Source organism: Vitis riparia, chromosome 6 (assembly GCF_004353265.1).
Source record: "Vitis riparia cultivar Riparia Gloire de Montpellier isolate 1030 chromosome 6, EGFV_Vit.rip_1.0, whole genome shotgun sequence".
Taxonomy (NCBI): domain Eukaryota; kingdom Viridiplantae; phylum Streptophyta; class Magnoliopsida; order Vitales; family Vitaceae; genus Vitis; species Vitis riparia.
In genome coordinates, this window is record NC_048436.1 from 16,560,570 (window position 1) to 16,582,085 (window position 21,516).

General features: G+C 33.6%; 3 protein-coding genes across 7 annotated transcripts; 2 read left to right on the forward strand and 1 right to left on the reverse strand.

Moving 5' to 3' along the window:
• Positions 1–2,238: 2,238 nt before the first annotated feature.
• LOC117916829 (ras-related protein Rab2BV) lies at positions 2,239–4,958 on the forward strand. Its single transcript, XM_034833014.1, has 3 exons — positions 2,239–2,419; positions 2,641–2,831; positions 3,942–4,958. The coding sequence occupies exons 2-3, from the start codon at positions 2,667–2,669 to the stop codon at positions 4,428–4,430; spliced, it is 654 nt and encodes a 217-aa protein (XP_034688905.1). The 5' UTR covers positions 2,239–2,419; positions 2,641–2,666; the 3' UTR covers positions 4,431–4,958.
• A 286-nt stretch (positions 4,959–5,244) lies between these two features.
• Positions 5,245–8,586, reverse strand: LOC117916828 (metal tolerance protein B). 3 transcript variants are annotated; one of them, XM_034833013.1, is made up of 2 exons: positions 8,359–8,586; positions 5,245–6,560 (listed from the first exon to the last, which is right to left on the reverse strand). In XM_034833013.1, the coding sequence occupies exon 2, from the start codon at positions 6,558–6,560 to the stop codon at positions 5,412–5,414; it is 1,149 nt and encodes a 382-aa protein (XP_034688904.1). In that variant the 5' UTR covers positions 8,359–8,586; the 3' UTR covers positions 5,245–5,411. The 3 variants fall into 3 exon arrangements, with proteins under 3 accessions (XP_034688904.1, XP_034688903.1, XP_034688902.1); XM_034833012.1 differs by having other exon boundaries at positions 5,245–6,563; XM_034833011.1 differs by having other exon boundaries at positions 5,245–6,638.
• A 4,190-nt stretch (positions 8,587–12,776) lies between these two features.
• On the forward strand, positions 12,777–21,360 carry LOC117916374 (serine/threonine-protein phosphatase PP1). Of its 3 annotated transcripts, XR_004651549.1 has the most exons (5): positions 12,777–13,346; positions 16,474–17,033; positions 17,103–17,309; positions 20,055–20,140; positions 20,979–21,360. XR_004651549.1 is itself a non-coding variant. In XM_034832337.1 (4 exons), exons 1-3 carry the CDS (start codon positions 13,160–13,162, stop codon positions 17,259–17,261), a joined length of 906 nt encoding a protein of 301 aa, XP_034688228.1. In that variant the 5' UTR covers positions 12,777–13,159; the 3' UTR covers positions 17,262–17,309; positions 20,982–21,360. The 3 variants fall into 3 exon arrangements, 2 of the variants coding, with proteins under 2 accessions (XP_034688228.1, XP_034688227.1); XM_034832337.1 differs by lacking the exon at positions 20,055–20,140 and having other exon boundaries at positions 20,982–21,360; XM_034832336.1 differs by lacking the exon at positions 20,055–20,140 and having other exon boundaries at positions 12,778–13,346.
• Positions 21,361–21,516: the final 156 nt, after the last annotated feature.

Sequence of the window (21,516 nt, forward strand, 5' to 3'; positions counted from 1 at the left end):
TTTATAACATATTTCATATTATATATATAAATATTTTATTAAAGGGTTCCTCTAATCGAGTTTTGATTATAACACAACGAGCTTAATGGTACTCGTGATTTATCAAGTTTATTATTTCAAGTTTTTTGGGAAATTTAAATAAAATAAAGCACCAATAAATAAATTATCTCGGGTTTAATGAAGTATTAATCGTGTTGAAGATGTAAAAACCTTGGTAAATTTTGGTTTTTTTAGTGCATTATGATTAAATCAAATCATCCATGCACTTAAAAGTTTTAAAAATCATCATTTACATATTTATTCTCTTAAATTTTGATGATCTAGTGTTTTTTTTATACTCAAGACATAAATTTTTTTCAAAACCATATTTAGAGGGATTATGAGATACATTGAAACTTATCTTAAGGTTTTTTAGTCTTGATCCAATCTTAAAATTACGAAACTAATGCAATTGATTGAGGTACCGTGAATTTGGTTAAGCTCGATTTATCAAGGGGGGCCAATTGACCCCTTGTTGTTCAAAATAGTGTTTTAATCAATTAAGGCAAAAGTCTTGACTAATTAAGCCCCTACACCCTGATGGTCATCTATTAATGTATTTTATGCCTAATAACTAATCAATTGATCAAATCGATTTATTGACCGACAAACCTAAGTTGTGGTTTTTCAAGGGTTTTGAGTTTTTCCTATCTATAAATATGGCTTTCAAAATGCATTCATGAATGTGAGCCCTTTGAGTATTCAATTTCTAAACTACTAAAATTCTCAATAAAAGCTCTTGAATGCATTTATTTTTGTACTTGCTAATCTTTTTGGTGCACTTTTAATCAAATCCAGTTAATTATTTTTTTCTTGTGGGCTTTTATTGTTCTCTAAGATTGAATCGTTCTTCCATTGCTTTCTTCAAATATTCGAGAGTTTTATTTAAGTGAGCTTTGTTACTTGGAAAGATTGTAAAGTATTGATTAAAATTGTAATCCAATTGCATATGTTGAAGGCTTGGAAGGGAAGTATTGAAACTAGTGAAACTCTTACTCTATTGGAACTTAAGAACATACAACACAAATCAAATTTTGGACCAAACCAATATAAACTTGAGTTTACTGATCTTTTCCCCTCTTGTTACTTATCTTAGTTTTGTTTAATTACTTTTTATTGAGCGTTCTTGCCATTTACATTCTTTAATCTTAAAATCTGTCAAAGTTGACTATCATCGAATTCATCCCTCCATTTAAGTGATTACCTTAGGTTGAATTAACTATTTTTCATAAATACAATATTATTTCATACAATTAATTTCATATTTATTATTGATATTATAATTAATACAAAGTATACATATTTTTAATAAAAAATTATTTATTTATTCAATCAAAACAACGTGAGAAACTATGTAGCTTGCCCAATGTTTGAAAATGGTTGAAAATCTAAAACTCAATGTAAAATTGGGTTATGCTAAGCTTTGTTTCCAACCTAATCAACCACTCAAGTTGTAATCCCATTTCCCCAAGGCTACAAGTTGTGTGGGTTGGGTTGGGTTGGGTTAGTAGTCAATTGGAGCCCCGCTCCATTTAATAAATATTGAATGTAAACATAACCTAAATTGGTGTTTAATATAAGGTATTTAACATAAATCCAATCATATTTTATATTTTTAATGTTAGGTTAAAATCAAATTGATCATATTAGATTCAAGTTTGCAGAGGTATATAAGTTAAATTTGAGTCGAATATGATTAAGTTGGAGTAAATTAGAAGGACAACCACCAAATTATACTCCTCTTAGCATGAAATTAGAAGGAAAAACATAGGTTTTTTTCTTTTTCTTTTCAAGCATGACTTTCCTTCTTTTTTTTTTTAGTTGAATATTATGGGAGAAAGCTTAATTTGGAAAGAATATTTCTAATGTGTAAGAAGCTATTCCCATTAGAGGTGAGATTGGATCAAATGTGAAAATTTGGCATGATTCATTATTATCCAACTTACCAATATACAAAACCTTTATCAACATGTTGATGAAGCATAAAACCTTGTTTTGAATAGACTTTTATCACCTTACCATTTTATTACGGAATTTATTGACCGCAAAGGAAGGTAGAGATAATTTTGGAAAGAATAATATGGTAGGACCATTTCATAATTAGGAGAAACTGTGGGGGGTAGCTGCCAATTTTCCAAAAATAAAAAAATGATAAAATCCCCGGGAGAGGCCGTTTCAGACTAGAATAAAAGCCATTTCTTCGGTTTTTTCGTTTCTCTCTCTTTCGGGGTGGTCTTCTTCTCCTTTCTCGCTCCGCTCATAGTTTCTGCAATTCTTCCGGCTTCCTGCAATTCTTCCAAAACCTTCGGGAAATCTCTGGGTTCAGGCGTCGAGGACTCGCAGCAGCGCTCTCTTCTCGATCTGTACGCCTTCAATTAGGGTAACTTGATTGCTCATTCTGTTGCTGTTTGTAGCAGAGTTTGTCAGATCTAGCTTTCTTTGCATGTTTTCCTCTGTTTGGTTTCCGAGAAAATGGAGGAATCTGTTATGGAAATTTTGAATCAAGATTTTTTTTTTTTCTTTTCATTTTTATGTGTGTTTTCTTGGCCACTTGGATTGGTTGATGTATGTTTGGATCTGAAATTTGGGTGGATCTGGTAGGTTTGAGAGATCGGAGAGGAGGAGTTATGGCCAATAGAGTGGATCACGAGTACGATTACCTTTTCAAGATCGTTTTGATCGGAGACTCTGGTGTTGGGAAATCGAATATCTTGTCGAGGTTTACGAGGAATGAGTTCTGCTTGGAATCTAAGTCTACCATTGGAGTTGAGTTCGCGACGCGGACTTTGCAGGTGATTTTTGAATGCTCTGTTCATTCAGCTATATTTTTTGGTCTCGGTTATCATTGTGTTTTTTTTAATCTGTTCCTGCACGAATAATTTTTTATAAGAAATTGTTTTGACTTTTTGGGAACTCCATGATTTAGTGCTTGTTTATGATTGATAGTTATTTCAAGTATTTTTCGTGTTTTTACCATCCAAAAGGTAGGTTTGTTTGGCGGACCAAACATTACTGCACTAGAGAAGCCCGCATAAAGAATTTTGACCTTTTAAGTGACCATGTTTGAAGCATTTTTGGATGTTCCTAGATGGGAGTTACTTTTTTTGAATTTCAAAAAGATTGTTTTTGGGTGGTTTGGGTATCCCATCTGAACTTTACTATGTTGTCGACTGGCAGGTGATGTTTGGTAATTAAATGCATATGTTAGTTCTGGTGGTTGGTGGGGCTGGTGAAATGCTGGATTTTCTTATTGAAATAAAGAAAGCAGACCATGTATGGATGCATGAGTACTTTAGAGGCTATTATATAATTTATGCATTCATGGAGGATAAAAACAGCCTGGGTGCAATGAAAAGGAGCACTGTGCTTTGAATTTTAAATAGAATTTATTTAATAACTTATGAGATGGCTCATTGTCATTTTTTTCAGTTGGAATGTCCTTTGATGATTGATCAGTATTCTCTGATTGTTGATTCAGATGTAAGGTTGACTGGTGTAACAGTTAGCATTTTTTTGTTTCCTGCACGATATAGATTATTGCAGTTAACCTTTTAGTAGTTTTTGTTAAGCCATAATATGTGGTTGGTCATGCATGGTTTGCTTCATTTGTGTGAGAAATTTAGGGTGATGTTTTTCATTTGTCGATATTAATGTAATTTCCTCAACTGGTGCCCCTAGCGCTTACTGTCTGCTTATTCCATGTGATGGCATCTAGAGACATACTATTTGGTTTACAGTAATTAGGATGTTCACTTGACTTGCGCTTATGTCTATGTCAAGAAAATTATCTGTTGCTCCTTCCCACTCTGGATGTTTGTTTCATTATTAAATATGGTGAAGGGAGTCACATTTCTGAATTATTGGCTTGCAATGCAGTAATGCATCATTTTTTTTCAATACAGATTGATGGAAAGACAGTGAAGGCACAGATATGGGATACGGCTGGTCAAGAGCGGTATCGAGCTATTACCAGTGCTTACTATAGAGGAGCAGTTGGTGCACTTCTTGTTTATGACATAACTAAAAGGCAAACCTTTGACAATGTACAGAGGTGGCTCCGTGAATTGAGGGATCATGCTGACTCTAACATTGTCATCATGATGGCTGGAAACAAATGTGACCTAAAACATCTTAGAGCAGTCTCAGAAGAGGATGGTCAGGGCTTGGCTGAGAGGGAAGAACTCTCATTTCTTGAGACATCAGCATTGGAAGCAACCAACATCGAAAAAGCTTTCCAAACCATTTTGACAGAAATTTACCATATCATAAGCAAGAAGGCACTGGCAGCCCAGGAAGCAGCAGCCTCCACTGCACTCCCAGGCCAAGGAACCACTATAAATGTCAATGATGCATCAGGGAATCAGAACAAGAAAACTTGCTGTTCCACTTAGGGCGACATTCGAGGGAGAGAAAACAATCTGCGAGCAATGAGACATTTTTTTTGGGTGAGAATCTTGTAGAAATATTTTCTCCATTGAGTTCTGATAAGGAGGCTTGTGAAACTTAAAAACTAGAGTGTTGTTAGTAGCTTAGGAGGATCACTTTCTTCTACGCACCATTTCTTATTATGTTGCCTTAATAGTGGAACTGACTGATACCAAAGATGTCACGTGGGAAACTGAACTGGGGGGGAATAGTTTGGCAGTGGGGCAGAGGAGGCATCGCAAGTTTAGTGTTTCCTTTTTAGTTTTTGTTAGTTGGGTTGTCTTTTTTCTTTACTTGTAATAAAAGCTCGTTACCTTTTTCATATACCCTTCCATGGCACGTTTCCTCTCTACACGTCTTGCACTCACTGATGTAAAACCAAAAAGATATAATGGTGAAGGAGCTTTCCAACCTGTAGATTGATCTGTACTATTTAATTGATGGACCACTTCCAAATAGAAGACGTTGCACATAAACCTCACTTCGATTCAAAACATAAATGGAAGGTGGTGTTTGCGCCTGTGGTAGAGGTTGGTGTTAGTTGTTCTTTCTTTATGATAAGATTGGTTGTTGTCCTTCATACTGCATATGTTAATGAATTTTATAAGTTTTGAGGGTACCCGAATTTATTTTATGGTTTATCTTCTCAATACCTAACTTCTCCATCCACTTGTAACAAAGAAACTTGAACCGAACCAGCCTCAACCTCAATGGGCTCAGCTGTGGAGACAGACAAATGACTGCAAGAAATGGAAGCATGGAGAAGAATAAACAAATCAGTAACTTGAATGGTCTGCAGTCTTTAGCAGATGGGAGATTCAGGATATGTTTGAGTGATACAGATGCGAAGCAGCACTGGTAAGCAAAGTATCAGGACATGATGGTAAGAGAAAAAAAGATTAAAAGACGAGAAATTACAAGAAATGAACTACAATTTCTGTAAACCACTATTCAACTTGTACGGTTACATGAAGAATTCTGTATGTTTTTTCACAATAGTCTCTAATATCACCAAGTATTTCGCTGGAGGTGGCTCCTGGTTCAGCTATTACATGGCAAGACATTACAACTTTCCCAACTGTTATTGCCCAAACATGTAGGTCATGAACATCCTGAACTCCCTTGATGCTCTTGAGACCATTTTCAAGCCCAGCGATGTCGATTTCAATCGGGGCCCTTTCCATTAGTATACTGAATATATTTCTAAGCATGGTTAGGGTGGTTGTTAGGACGAGAACAGAGAAGCAGAGAGTGCAGACCAGATCAACCATCAACCATTCTGGCTTTGCCCATATTATGCCACCAGCGACCATTACCCCAACAGATTGAATCAGATCAGCCATGACATGTAAGTAAGCCCCTTGGAGATTTATGTTTAATATTTTGGTCTTTTCTGGGGAACTCGACACCAGTTTAGTACTCTCTTCCTCATCCATTGAGCACGGTTTGTCACTTTCATGATGATGATGATGATGATGGTCATGATGGTCATGATGGTCATGATCATGATCTTTGTGCCCACAATCATGATGAGTGTGATCATGACCAAGCCATGTCACCATGATCAAGTTGCTTATAAAACCGAATGCTGCAATTGCAAACATGAGCTTCCCATTCACCTTTGCATGCTGGTGCAGGATTCTGTTCACTGCTTCATAGATTAAGATCCCAGCGATCAGCCATATGAGCTGCACAGAAAAAAGGGCTCCCAAAACTTCAACACGATTGAACCCAAAAGATTGCTGTGATGTTGCTCGCCAACCTGAAGCCCAAACCGCAAAAAGAGAAATGGAGAACCCAAAAACATCACTGAGCAAATGGGCTGCATCTGTGAGAACTGCAAGGCTGTTCGATTTTATACCCCCAACAATCTCCACTGCCATGAAAATTAGATAAAATATTATGAGCCCACACAGTTTCCTACTTGACTTGGATCTTTGTTCTGACTCTGACCTGCTAATCTCATGCTGAGAGAAGGCACAGATGTGACAGCAAGATAACTGTGATGGCATAGTAAGAACATTTTCTTTAGAGGCTTTTGACATCTCAATTTCTTGCTGATGCTCTGTTCTGATGGAGACTTCATTATCCTCCATCTGCTTCATTGATGGAAAAAGCTCAAATTTTAGCGGAAGAATTTCAGCATAACTCAACAAGGAGATCCAAAAGAATGACTGCAAGATTGACTCCAAACAAAAAAGGATGAGTCTTTCAGAGCCAAGGACATTACACGTTGAAATTTAAGCAACATGCAAAGAAAATTAGAACCAAAGAGAAACGAATATCTTCCCATTCACTATGACTTTTAGATGTTAGAGCACATCCTCTGATTAGTTATTTATCAATTTGGATTCCCTTATGTCATTAGGGAAATTCAATTTGAGTTTCAAATCTAAGAGTCGTTCATGAATTCATAGTCAATAGTAATAGTTAATGGTTCCAATTTATCCTGAAATTTAGCTTTTGTGACTCGTTTGGCCTTTTTATTTCAATAGAAAAGAGAGGGGAAGTTTTTAGGTATTGTGCATTTTGAGATAGTATACAATCAGCCGCATTGAGAGGAAGGACTTTCCCTTAACTTCCATAGATGTTAAATAGGAAAAAGATGGTCAAAGGAGAACTTCAACCAAAATCGAGGACACAATTTTAATGGAATTGAGTGAAGCAAGATTGAGACACTCACATTTCCAATATTTCTGTTTAATTAACAGCAGTCATAATCCGTTGAGAATTTTATGACAAGTTGATTGCACTGATTATATATAACAACAGGCAGATCCAGCATTGAAAACCCATTGCTTATGATTTCTGTGGGATCAGACCACCCAGCTCAACCCAATTGATCTCCTTGAGCCTTATGTGCCATAACTACTTGGGATCAGTGAAACAAATCCCTTTTGACCACTGACTCCATAGTCAAGTCATGTCATCAAGCTCTTTTCGTTTTGTTCCAACCTTGATTCTTCTTGGCATGCGCCTTATCCTTATCATGCCTTCAACATGAATCAACCCACTACTTCCCATCACCCAGCAGTTTCCGGTTTTCTTTCTACATGATCAAACCACCTCAAACAACCTTCACTCATGTTGTTATCAATTTCACTGCCTCTTAGCCTTTTCAGTTTCTTTTTCCCTACCCCTTTTCATACATCTAAAACATTTTGATTCTTGCTAGCTCATTCTATGGTTCTCTCGTTTCGTGACTAGATAGCAATTTCACTACTGCTTCTCACGAGTCACAAGACTCACAATTTATTTTCTACTTCCTTTTCCTTATTGCCATTCATACATCTCAACATCCCCATTTTGGCTAGTGCCCATTCTATGATGTGCACTCTCTTGAATATGTAAAGACTTTCTACCATAAAATAAACAAAATTTATCTTTGACTCGTCCCAGCCATCCATATTCTATAAGCAGAAACCTCTCCTCTCTCTTCTTACAGATGATTCAAGGCAAAAAAAATGATCAACTTATACGTACAAGCTCATGAAGCCCTACTTCTAAATTGAAAAACAAAGGCTCAAATTGAAAGTGACCCACTTGACAAAGTATGCAGACTGCTATGATCATCATGCCTTTTTCTTTTTCTTTTTTTCTTTTTTCTTTTTTTCCTTCTTTTACTTCAATTCTGAAAGGCAAAAACCCTGATCATAAATTAAGCATTTAACACACATGCCCTCAAATGCAGGAACATAAATTCATTTCTACCCAGGAAAAGAAAGCATAAGTTCACCAATCCATGAAACAACCACAGCAAACAAACATTTCACAAAATTCCCAACACCCATATTCCAAAACAAAACCCAAATCCAGATCAAACAGGCCAAATAAACAAACACAACAAATTTGAAATACCCAGAATCATAAATGAAAAAATGACAGGGAATTCACCTCAGAATCAGATGGAACCAAAAAAAAAATGCTATACGATGATGAGGTATTAGGGTTTCTTATGGGCGGAGAAACAAATAGAGAAATCAAACGAAGAGCGGCTCCGGCAAGCTTTCCATATTATCGAGGATCATAGGATCTGGGCACCCCATTGTTGCCTTGCCTTCAACGGAAAAGTACGTTCCCTATGGGGAGAAAAATTTTCCATAAACAGAGACAGAAGAAAAAAGAAAAATTATTTAACTTTCTCTTATAGTCTTATCTAAATTAAATCATAGAAATTTATTTACGATATAAACGGGGAGAATAATTACTGGAAAGGTGGTCTTCCGATGATATTTGGGAGTACGATAATAGACTTAAATATCAAAATTATCCTTCAATTCAAATTTTTAAAATTTAAAGCATTTAAAGCAGCACTTAATTAGTCAAAACATTTATGATTGATTTGTCAATATATTGATTTGTCAAGACATTTATGGTACATCAACCTCATATTTATTATAATTATTAACATTCAAAATTTTAAATCAAAATTTTGGATTTAATCTTTATAATTATTATATGTAATAATAGTATAATTTATTATTTAAAACAAAAATACTTCTAAAAAATATTTTCAAAATATCATTTATTGTTTTTTCTTTGCATTTTTTATTTTTATTCTAATTTTTTATTTTATTAAGAAAAAAATAAGTTTTATAATTATATAATAAAAATTATGATTTTTCATATATATATATTTAAATTGATAAATTATGTTTTTGTATCAAATTCAAAAAAGATAAAATATTTAATTTTTCATTCAGATTATCTAAAAAAAAATGATGGAGAATATTTAATAATTTTTTATTTTTTATAATAAAATATTTTTAAAAAATTTATATGATTTTTTTTTCTTTTGTATAGTTTTTTTTTTCTTAATTTTCATATATAATTTTTTTTCTCAATGCATAGAGTGGATGATGTTAATACATTTGATATGTTGAATATTAATGAGGTATAAAAATTGATCTTCAAGATTATTACTTTTATTATAAAATACAAGTATAACAAAAATATGTAATAAATACAATATAAATACACTTACATTACAATAAAACTTATTTAGAAAATTTTTGAATTTTTTTATAAAAATAATAATTTTGTATGATCATACTATATTTCACAACATAGTTATATTATAAATAATTTATGAAACCAAATGAAATATTAATTTGAATTCACGAGGCTCGATAGTTTTTTTTATATGTACAAAAATTATTAAATAATATTAGTGCATTGGATGAATGTTGTTAATATATTAATACGATGTGTTAATACCAATAGGGTATGAATAAACATTTTTAGAATTATTACTTTTGTAATGAAATATAAGTACGACATAAATGCATTATACTTAATACAAATATACTATTATTACAATATATTATAACATAATTTAATTTATTTTTATTTAATTTTTTCATGTGCTATATTACCAAATGAATAATTATGAGTTATTCCATTTAATAGTCATATGTTAGTCAATTGAATATTTATATATTATTCAATTGATGAGCTCGTAAAAAATAATTATTTATTCTATTATGGTAACAAAGTTTTTAATTGTATGTTCTATATATATATAGAATGATATAATAACCTCATGATATTGTTTTTATTTATGAGATATTCAAAATTATTTATTTTAGAAGGTTATTTAAAAAATCTCAATTTTTTTGAAAAAAAATACCAAAATTTTAAACCGTTACTTAATTGTTCAAAAAGTGAACAACAATTTTTTTGGGTCTAAGAAATATATTATTGATTACCTGTACTTATCATCATGTATAACCTTACATCATTCACAAGTCTCAAATTTATTTATAAATAATATAAAAAACAAATTGAAGGGTAAAATTATCCTCTAAAAATTATTGAGAATAGTGAATTTTCTTAATAATTATCTCATTTAGTCGACCCTGTCCGGTAATTCTCCCTTATAAATTGATTGAAAATATTAAATGATTTTTTTCCTTGACAAATAATTCATATAATTATTAATTTGGGATATTTTGTGACATCATTTCATACATTTTACAAATTTAAAGAATTTATTACTATGTCTGGTGGAAGAATCAAACATTTTTAGAATTTTTAAAGAAGGTTGAATTTGACAAGTTGTCACTATTTAATTGGAATATTTCTCAAAAGGTTATATAATAATTTGAATCCGTCTATAAATATTTTTTATTCAAAATTTAGAGAATTTGTTGGATTCGAATTTGATAAATATTTTTTTTTTCAAAAATTATATATATATTTTTATATCTTATATTTTATTATAAGAAATATATTTAAATACTTTTTTAATATCCCAAAGTGAAAAAATGTTTTTCACAAAAAATATTATAGAAATGTTGTAGATTAAAGATACTTTTATGAGAATATCTCGAATGAACCTCCATCATTGAGGCAACCGCACGGTGTCACTGTCCACCATTTATCCATGTCCCTTATCCCTATGATATTCTCCTCGAAAAAACCTTGGAAGCATAAACTCAATTGGCTTATAAATTATAATATTTTGCTCAAAAATTTAGAGGCAAATGGGGGAAATAATTTTTAAAAAAAAAAAACTTATAAAAAGATGTATAAGATGTGCGATTACTTACTACTTGTAACTGTTCTTAAGAATAATTTTTTATGTGCAGAACCAAAAATTTTAAAAATATATTTGATAATTAAAAATTGTTTAATATTTTTTAAGAACAAAAAATAATTTAAGTATGTTTGGAAATAATTTTTTAGAACATTTTTTTTATTATTTATAACAAAAAATGCAAAAAAATGTTTTTATAACAAAAAAACTGTTTTTATTTATTTATTTAAGAATAAAAAATATGATTTTTTGAAAGTATTATTTAGTTTTTTCTATTGTTTTCTTACAACCTTTAAGAAATAATTATACCAAATTTTAAAATGATTAAAAAAATAATAAATATAAAAAATATTTTTAAAACATATTTAAAAATATTAAAAATAGGTTCAAAATATTTTAGATTTCAAATGTACTTCTGTTCTATAAAAATCATATAACAATTTTCAAAAATTGTTCTCAAAAACTATTTTTTAAAATTATTTTCGAAAGCAATTATCTAACATGTTTTAAATAACATATTTGAATTGTTTTCACTTATTTTTTAAAATTATTATAAAAAATAATTATATAAACACATTAAATAATTAAAAACAAAATACTATGTATAAAAACTATTTTTAAAATATATTTAAAAATATTAAATACATATTTAAAATATTTTAAAATTTCAAATAAACTTTTATGTCATAAAACATCTTAAAACATTATCAAACACATCATTAGTATTTTGTAGTTGAAGGGTTTGTGTGGGCATTTATAAGAGAATAATGAAAGAGTAAAAGCACGAAATATTTGGAAAACTGTTATAGATAAAATATTTTTAATTTAAAAAATATGTATCATAAATTTTTTAAGAAAAAATATTTTAGAAAATGGTGTTTGTATTTTCTCTTATTCAATGTTTTGATCGACTTATTATTATTGTTTTTACAGGGTTTCAATCTTATTCTATACTAAGACAAATGAAGATTTTTGTTATGTAAATACTTTTTTTTTTTTTTAGAGGATGGGAGGAGAAAATTATTTATATTTAAGTTTAAAAAAAAATAAAGTTTATTTGTAAAAATATTTTAAAAATTGTTTTTTTTTTTGGATACGTGATCACATGCAGCTCTTCCTCATGTCATGTGAGCTTCTTGTTGATGTTGGTGCTGTTGTTGGGTTTCAATCACACTCTGCACTAGGCTAGCCAGGCTGAGATGTTTGTCAAGTGGGCAACTAATAATGTTAGTGCTGTCCTTCCCCTTCTCCACCCATCTTTTTTTTTTTTTAGATAAATTTCTAGAAGCTTTTATAGTACTTTTAATTTCATAATTTTAAATTTATTTTTTTCATCATTCTCGATATCTTTATACTTTCGTTTTATTTATTTATACACTATTATTACATCTTAATTCAATAATCGGGATTTCACCCTATGCTTTTAACAATATTCAAATTTGATAAGTATCGACTCAATAAAAATAATTATCATATTTATTATCGGGTTATGTATTGAGTTGTTTTGATATCTATATTTTCATTCAATGATTTAAATTTAGTTATAGAAACGAAATTTATAAATATACCATTTTTTTTATAACATTGTTTTTAATAAATAATAATAATCTATAAAATTTATATATATTATTCTAAGTTTTCATATTCTTAGTTTCCATCTATAAAAATCCAATTTATGCAATATAAAAAAATATATATATTATTCCTTGTATAATAAAATATTCCTTATAAAATAAAATTTGAAAATTTTAGAGAGTGGCTTTTGGGAAATAGATTGAAAGTTGAAGGGCACACAGTAGGGATATTGGAAAGCAGGAGGAGCGGATTTATCAAGAGAGCGTCTCCGCCGCATCGGAGTTGCAGTCCGCTACCTCCACACCACCCAATATCTACGCCGAATTTGCATTATTTTAGTTATATCAGCCACATTTATTGTCATTTTTAAAACAATAAATTAATATTAAAGTTGCAGCACACCTCTCCATTCATATCACCGTTTCTCTCTCTCTGTCTTTTGTGGTCTTTGGCAACTCGAATAAAGTTTGGTTGATCTCGGGGAAGAAAGGTCCCCTCCTTTCTCTGAAGCTCTAGGGGTTTTGGGTTTTGGGTTCTGGGGGTTTGTGGGTTTTGGGGTTAAGGAAGAGGGGGAGGAGATCTATGGCGCAAATGGAGAGTGGTGTTTTGGATGATATAATTGACAGGCTTATGGAGTTTCGGCAGGGGAAGTCGGGGAAGCAGGTTCCGCTGATGGAGTCGGAGATCCGCCAGCTCTGTACTGTTTCCAGAGAGATCTTTCTTCAGCAGCCTAATCTTCTTGAGCTGGAGGCACCAATTAAGATCTGCGGTGCGTTTCCTTTTAACTTTTTCTTTTGGGTTGAATGTGGGGTTGATTTGGTTTTGTTTTTGTGATTTTTGGAGTTTTTGGGGGTTTTTAAGATCTTGGTATTGTGAATTGTGATTGATTAGGGAGTGTTGGTATTTGGGTGTGACATATTTCTCTATAACGTGGGTGATGAATGCTAGCTTTTAGGTATTATCAGATGAAATGTGGGTTTATGTTTAAATAAGATGTTGTGTTTCAGGCTTTCAGCCACTGTTTCATTGGCGTTTTGGAAGTACTTTTGTTGCTTTTCATAGAGTAAAGAATTGGCGTTTTGCATACATTATCTTTTCTTGTCATTGAAAGTTTTTATAGTTGTAAATTGTAGCTGTTGGTTTTCCCTCCTCTCATATTATCTTCATGTTATATCCTGTGGAGGAAACTGAAATAGAGTCAATTGCAACTTTAAGGAGATCTTGCCCTTGACACTGGGTATTAGAGGCAAAGTTGATTTGGGCTGGTTTTCCCCTGAGAGAATTCTTGATTCCTCTAATTATGTCGATTTGGTGCTGGTGGATGGTTGACCGAAACTCTTGTGTCCTGGGAACTAATTAATACGATGTGGGCACATCACAGTGCCTGTATCTTTATGTGCATCAGGTTCCTTCTTAAATCTATGACTTTGTTCTGGAGTGAGGTGTTGTTTTCAGGGTAATACTGTTAGAATCACATCAGGTAACACTTAACTGAGGTAACAAGTTTGTGAGCATCATAGAGGGTGACAAATATGGAAAAATAGTGCCAACTGGGAGGTTCAGTTACTTGGCATTTGCATGTTGGAATTCAAGAGTTGAACCATTGCTTGTATCATGGTGGCACTGATCTTTGTACAAACAAATCAACCTGATTGCTCAGGATCATCTCAAAAAGCTTGAATGAGGGTCACAGGCTCCATTCTGTTCTCACGCTTCCCTGGACCTATTGCTTGTATTGCTTTATCCACTTGTCAGGCCAGTCATCGCACACTGAATGATGGTCTTTGAAGTTGGGAAGAAGTGGGTATAAATCATGGAAAGTGAATTTGGTTGCCTTTGAAATTGAACTAGAGCATAGGGGCAAACTGTCAGACATTAATTTTGGACTCTCTCAGGGAAATGCAGAATATTTCTTTCCCCCCCTTGTGATCTTTCTCAGGTTTTGAAAATGTTGGTCATTTTAGGGTTCAAAATCGGGGGAGTGACGCAAGTGCATTTGCTTACCCAGAAAGAATATTATGAGCTAATATAAAATGTCGCGCATCAATAGTAAATGGATCTGCTCTTCAGCCCATTCTTGTGAAATAGGTCTAAAGTACAGGATGACAAAAATATTTTTATATGCTATTGTAAAATCAGGACAAATAGTTGGGTTTGAGCAGTTGAAGAAGAACGGCTTCTAGGTGTACTAAGAGTGGCTTTTGAAGCATGCTTTATGCCGTTTTTCATTTGGGGTGGGTTTGATCCATGTGAGATTTCTTTTCTTTGTAAATATTTTTTATAAATGACTGAGCAAGACTAACCATATAGAGAACCATATGAAGGACTGGGTTCTTGGAAGGATGGGTAATTTTTGTATCTGACTTTTGGGTTCTTGTGGGACTGAATTGGTGGTTATGTGTGGAATACTGAGGCTAGTTAGTCAAACACCGTTGGAGATTGTTTCCAACTATGGGCTTTGGTTTTGTTTGATTGGACATTGTGATAGGGAATTAAAAGCAGGTGGTCTCTGTTGTTAGAGGAAATCTCACACGTGGAACTGGGTAATACAGGTGAAGTTGAGTTATGATGTTTTCACCAGGTAAAATACAATTTGGTTAAGTTTTAACACACTGAGCAATGGTCTTTGGTTGGCTCATGGGAAGATTACAGGTGTAAACCATGGAAAAGGAACTTAGTGGTTGCCTTTGAATTTAAACTAGGGGTAGGAGCAAACTATCACCCCTTCAGATTTTGGACTTGCTCAAGGCATCTGTCTTAGGTTTTGAAAGTGTGAGTTGGATATGGCTCCTTTGGATTTATTCAAGGATTCAAAATATAGGGGCTGATCCACTTATTCATAAATAAATAATTTGGTAACATAAGATGCCACATGGCTATAGTAGATGGATCTTCTGTTATCATAAAAGGTCCATAGTCCAGGTTAATAAAACCATGTTCTGAGTCTTCAATTCTAGGTAGTTTGTAGGATATTTAGAATTGAGATAAACAATAGGGCTTGAGCAGTTGAACAGGATCCAAGGTGCATCAAGAGTGGATTTTTGAACAGTTGTGAAAAAAGTATCAAGCGAGTTTTATACTGGTCTTGTGTATGGGGTATGTTGAGCCACTAACTTCTTTTAAAGCTTAAGCTGTTAGGATATATGTTTGCAATGGATTTTAGACTAAGTTCCTCGCTCTCATGTGGCTCTATTTCACATAGAGATCAGAGAGACTAGAACTCGGGACTTTTAGTTAATCTTGACTTTGATACCTGTCAAACTATCAACTTTCCTAAAAACTTAAGTTGTTACGATATGGGCTCACAATGCATACCAAGCTAACAATGTAGATGTGCTCTTCGTGGCCTTTTGTTGTCTGGTAAATATTGTTTGTAAATGACCATGCAAGATTAACCATATGAAGAACCTGAAGGATGAGTAGTTTCCAACCCAGCTCCTGTTCTATGAGGCTGAGAGTAAGGGTGTAGGTTTGGTAGATAGGGTCATATGGAGGCCATTATTCAAACCCCAATTGGAGATTTCCCCAAATGTGGACTCTGGTTTTCCTTGATTGGACATTTTGATACAGGGAATTGATAGCAGGGGATCTCTATGCTTGTAAGTGAGACTGCCTGCTTCTAGTGTCCCATGGTCAGTGAATTGCTCAAACTGGACACTCTGTGGTCATCCCCTTCTTTAATTGTCCCCATTATGGGACCCTTTATGAAATCAAAATTCATCAGTTGGTTATGTGTAAATCGAAAAGAAGGTGTTCTTTCCATACAGATTAACATACAGTAGGTTGTTCTTTTCCATTGGTTGTGTTAATTGCCTCAGAAGTTAAAGTTTGTAACCATTGGTTTGTCTGTTAATTTATTTATTTGTTGTTCTCCTTTGATTTTTGTTGATCTCCAGGTGATATTCATGGGCAATACAGTGATCTTTTAAGGCTCTTTGACTATGGGGGATATCCTCCTGAAGCCAATTATTTATTTCTAGGGGACTATGTGGACCGTGGAAAACAGAGTTTGGAAACAATATGCCTTCTGCTTGCTTATAAAATTAAATACCCAGAGAACTTCTTTCTCTTAAGAGGAAATCATGAGTGTGCTTCTATTAACAGGATTTATGGATTCTATGATGAATGTAAACGTCGGTTCAATGTTAGACTTTGGAAGACGTTCACAGATTGTTTTAATTGTCTCCCTGTGGCTGCTCTGATAGATGACAAGATATTGTGCATGCATGGTGGTCTTTCCCCTGACCTAACAAATTTGGATCAAATTAGAAAATTGTCCCGTCCAACTGATGTTCCAGACTCTGGTTTGCTTTGTGATTTACTTTGGTCGGATCCTGGTAGAGATATCAAGGGTTGGGGAATGAATGACAGGGGAGTCTCTTTCACTTTCGGTCCAGATAAAGTTTCAGAATTCTTAAACAAGCATGATATGGACCTTATTTGTCGTGCCCACCAGGTTATTGCCATTCCCTTATTGTTCCATTTTTTATAACTCATGCAGCTCACAGATAGCTTCTTTTTCCAGGTTGTGGAAGATGGATATGAATTCTTTGCAGACAGACAGCTTGTTACAATATTTTCTGCTCCCAACTATTGTGGTGAATTTGATAATGCTGGTGCAATGATGAGTGTTGATGAAAGCTTAATGTGCTCTTTTCAAATTCTTAAGCCAAAGTTTATGTGAACAAAGATATGATAACAGCTGTCTCAATTTTCCCTAGAAATTGAAAAGGTTAGTTTCATGCTACTATTCATGCTTTTGCCTTTTTTTTTTTCTTTCCTCTTGTGACGATGGTATTTTTATTATTGCAATTGTAATTTTTTTTTTCTCCTCTTAACTTTGAAATTACAATCCCATTTCTTTTTGGTTTTTCATTTTACAAATATTAAAGTATTTCCTTTATTGTAACAATGTGCATATCGCTTTAAGCCACAGGTTTGCACTATGCTAGTCATTTGTTTCTTCCAGGTGTTGATGAATTTTCCCTGTTGAAGTGAGTTAATCTCTTCTAGTATATATACCTACTGCCATTTCCTTTACCTAAAGGTGATAGTTGGGATTGACATTTTAATGACATTGGGTCTGTATTGGATTTAGCGAACTGTTACACATTGTGATTTGAAAGTGAAAACATCACTTGATGGGATGAATTGCACAACTCAATATTTGCACAGTGACTTTAAGTTGTTTGGTTTCTGTCATTTAATTATAATTGGAATATAGACATAAAAAGGCATGTCAGTATAAAAAGTGAATTTCTAGAATGGGCTGTAGTAGGGTCCCAAAGGTGGTGCTGTTGCATCTTGTTTGTACTCTCCACTGGATCTTTCTTTAATGTATTCTTACTGATTTCAAAGATAAATTTCTAGAACTTGATAAATTTGTTTTTTAGCTGGATTGCAATCTCCTTTGTTATTAGGAGGTAAATCACTTATTGCAATCTCTCTATCTCCCTATCTCTGTCTGTCTCTGTCTCTCTTGTGCATGTCTTTCTTTAACGCATTTTTACTGATTGCAAAGAATAAGTTCCTAGTACATAGGGAAATTAATTTTTAAGCTGGATTACAAGCTCCTTGGTTGTTACATTGTCTGTATCTTGTGTTTTTCTTTAATGCATTCTTACTGATTACAAAGATAAGTTTCTAGAATTTGAGAAATCAGGTTTTGAGTTGGATTGCAATTTCCTTGGCTATTACAAGGTGAAAGCAAGTTTGTTGTTTTGTTAGTTTAGTTTTCTTGCTATTGACTAATTTTTGCATTTTGGCTGTGTTGTGACAAAAATTATATAGTTCTTTCCTACATCTCTATGTTTTAACTGTTTGCCGGCATACATTACTTTTACCTTCTTTTTTTGGAAGCAAAAAAAGGATGGCTTTTGACCATGAACATTGCAAGTGCTTTTTTGAAAGTGAAAGAGCAAAAGCAATGTCAGCAGTTGAAGCAAAAACACATTGATATATAATTGCTGCATCTTTTACTAATACTATAACCACCACTGACACAGCTGCGATCATATGCAACCACCAATACCAACTTCATCACCAGTTTCACCTCCACCAACATTGGCTACCAGCCTGCCCCCGATTATTGCCATCGCTATATGTGTATGCGTGTGTGTAATATTGGCATGCACCATTGACACTAGCTCCTAACCACCACTGCCGCTGTCATTATGACAACTACTGATGTACACCCAGATCACTACCACCACCCTTGTCATCTCCATCCATTCCGCTGTCATCCTGTGCTTTCCAGTTTAATACATACTTTTTCTTTTGAGTAGGCATAACTGCACAACATTCGATTGACTTTTGCTTTGCCAGAAAAGTAGGGTTCCCACGTCCCAACAGAGCCAGTATGGGAGGAGGCATCCCTCCTGATCTCGAGTGTAAGTGAATATGGTTTGGTCCTAATGTATACCTGTTGTGAAAGAAAAATAAAACAATAACGGCCTTGCATTGCCTTGGCCTGGTTTGCTCTATCAGGCAACCAAACAGGTAATATCAAGCGCAGGGAAAGAAAATTGGCAGAAAACATCACATCTTTCTATCTCTCTCTCTCTCTCCTTTTTTTTTTTTTTTTTTCCCTTTTTGCTGATTGTCTCAGCCACCAAACAGAGGTTTTACAGAAAGGAAATTAATTCTGTCTTCCACTTTTGGTAATCCAAAACAACATAAAAACACATGATCCAAATTTTCATTTTCCTTTATTTCCTGACATTTTCTCAAAAACCAAACAGGCATATTAGGAACAATTGAAATGTATTCCATCTGCCGGAGACCTAAACTCAAAGCAAAACATTTGAGATTCAAAATTTATCTTTGATTTTTATTATCTAGGAACCAAACAGAAAAAGGGGGAATTGGTAAAAGAACCTGCCAGAGAGATGGAGAGCCAAGCAGGCAAGAGAAGGCTATGATGACAGAGGGTTTTGACTTCTGTAGAGGCTAGGATATCTATTATTGACAACTGTTTTCCATCTTTGATTAGAGATAGAGAGGGAAAATTAGCTCAGAATTGGGGAAATGAAGAACTGATGGCAAGGAGAGGGAGAAATGATGATTGCAAGTGGAACCTGGTGAATGGTGAGCAAGGAGAAAGACAGTAGCATGGGGCCAGCGACAGTGGGAAGAAGAAAATATTAGGTCTAGGTGGTGAGATTTGGGAGTTCTTAGTGGTTATATAAATTGCGATAATCTAATTATTAATGAAAAAAAAAGGTGTAAAGTAAAACCCTAGTATACTGGCAATGGGGCTGGGATTCAATACCTTGCCTTATTGGAACCCAAGTTGTGTTGCAATTATTTTTCCCAAAACTGCCCCTACCTATTTAACTTGTCCAGAGTGGTTCTAAGAGGATGGTCTGGGAAAATGAACTGTGGATAGGGAAAGCATAAAGAAGTATTTATGTTATTTTTCTTGCTTTTGAAAAGTATAAATAATAACCAAATGATGTCTTATTTCCCTCTGTGGTAGCTGATTTGTTGAATCTTCAAGAATGATCAGAAAATGCATGAAGCAAGTTGTCTGGGAAGCACAACTGGTGTCTAATGGCGTTTACTGTATGCATTATTCTTATTTTGCCTTCCTTTAAAGTCATGCATTTAATTTTTATTATTCTTAGTCCTCGGTACTGTATAATGTGGATCCTCATTCATTTAGATTTCTACAGGAGCACATGGAACATCTAGTGTTATTTACCATATAGATGGAATGTTCATATGTTTGTAGGTACTTTTTACCTAGAGTAACTTATTAGACCCTTTGAGCTACATTTATTCGATAATCAGGAACCTGCAATAATAGAACAGGCTGATTTGCTTGATATTAGTGCAATAACAAAAGAGGTGAATTTCTTTTAGGACAACTGATTTATTCTGAACTTGGTCATCTGAGTTTCCATTCTTACTAGGTTGTTTTCAATGTACTCCAACTTGAATATTTCTAAGTAGCCTTGGCCTTTTACATCTTTTGTGGATTGCAATTCTGGGACTTGTGCATATTGATTTTTGTTTTGCTCTAGGGAAGTGGAAACCGATAAATTACCTGGTTTGATATTTTGAAGTCCTAGAGAAACTCCATTCTGGATTGTATTTGAAAGGAATCTACTGTGTGTTAATGATCTTAGTGCTCTGGTTTGTCTTCAAATGCTGCTTAAAATGTAACAAAATATTTCACTCCTCAGTGATTTACATAATAATCTGTTACTTTGCACTAGTGATAGATATCTGTACACAGGTATTATCTTTCATCTCCACTTCCCACCTAAATGACTGTTTTCTGGGTTTCTTGAACCTACCATAGTGCTGGATTCCATGGTTATGGGCTTGTGATATTCCTACATTAGTGTGATGCAAAGCTATCATTCACTGAAGTTGGTACCTCTTCTTTTTTTTCCAGCAGTCCTGCACTTCCAATTTCTGGGGGAAAGACTACTCAAAGGAGACAGTGGCTTATAAGATTCCAGTAACTACTAGAGGAGGAGTTGCAAACTTGGTATCATCCTGTTAGCATGCTGAAGGTGGTAGCAGCTGTGGTTAGGAGAGGAAATGTCTGACCTCTTAGTTGGAAGACAACTGTGTTTTAGCCTTTAGGAGAGAGCAACAAGTATCTGGATAATTTGTGCTGAATATCTATGTGGGGGCTGTAAATACATTTGGTTCTGTAAATGACCTGAGGAGGCTGATTGTAGAATATATGGAGACCCCAGTATGATTGCCTCAACTCTTTGGATTTCTCTAATGGATCCTTCAATGGAGCTTTGATTTCAAATCTTTCTGCATGCATCTGTCCTCTATTTTTTATGTTTGTCTGATTCCAGTGTCGAAGTAATGAATAGAATTCTCTGTTACAATTTACAAAATTGTTGTTTCAATACTTGATTTTTTTCCCTTCAAAAATAAAAACCAATCAATCACCCATCCAAAAAAATAAAGTA

Coding starts and splice junctions, on each gene's coding strand:
- LOC117916829 (XM_034833014.1), top strand. CDS start 2,667: ATGGCCAATAGAGTGGATCACGAGTACGATTACCTTTTCAAGATCGTT. Junction 2,832..3,941: donor TCGCGACGCGGACTTTGCAG/GTGATTTTTGAA, acceptor TTTTCAATACAG/ATTGATGGAAAGACAGTGAA.
- LOC117916828 (XM_034833011.1), bottom strand. CDS start 6,569: ATGAAGCAGATGGAGGATAATGAAGTCTCCATCAGAACAGAGCATCAG.
- LOC117916374 (XM_034832337.1), top strand. CDS start 13,160: ATGGCGCAAATGGAGAGTGGTGTTTTGGATGATATAATTGACAGGCTT. Junction 13,347..16,473: donor GGCACCAATTAAGATCTGCG/GTGCGTTTCCTT, acceptor GTTGATCTCCAG/GTGATATTCATGGGCAATAC. Junction 17,034..17,102: donor TTATTTGTCGTGCCCACCAG/GTTATTGCCATT, acceptor TTCTTTTTCCAG/GTTGTGGAAGATGGATATGA.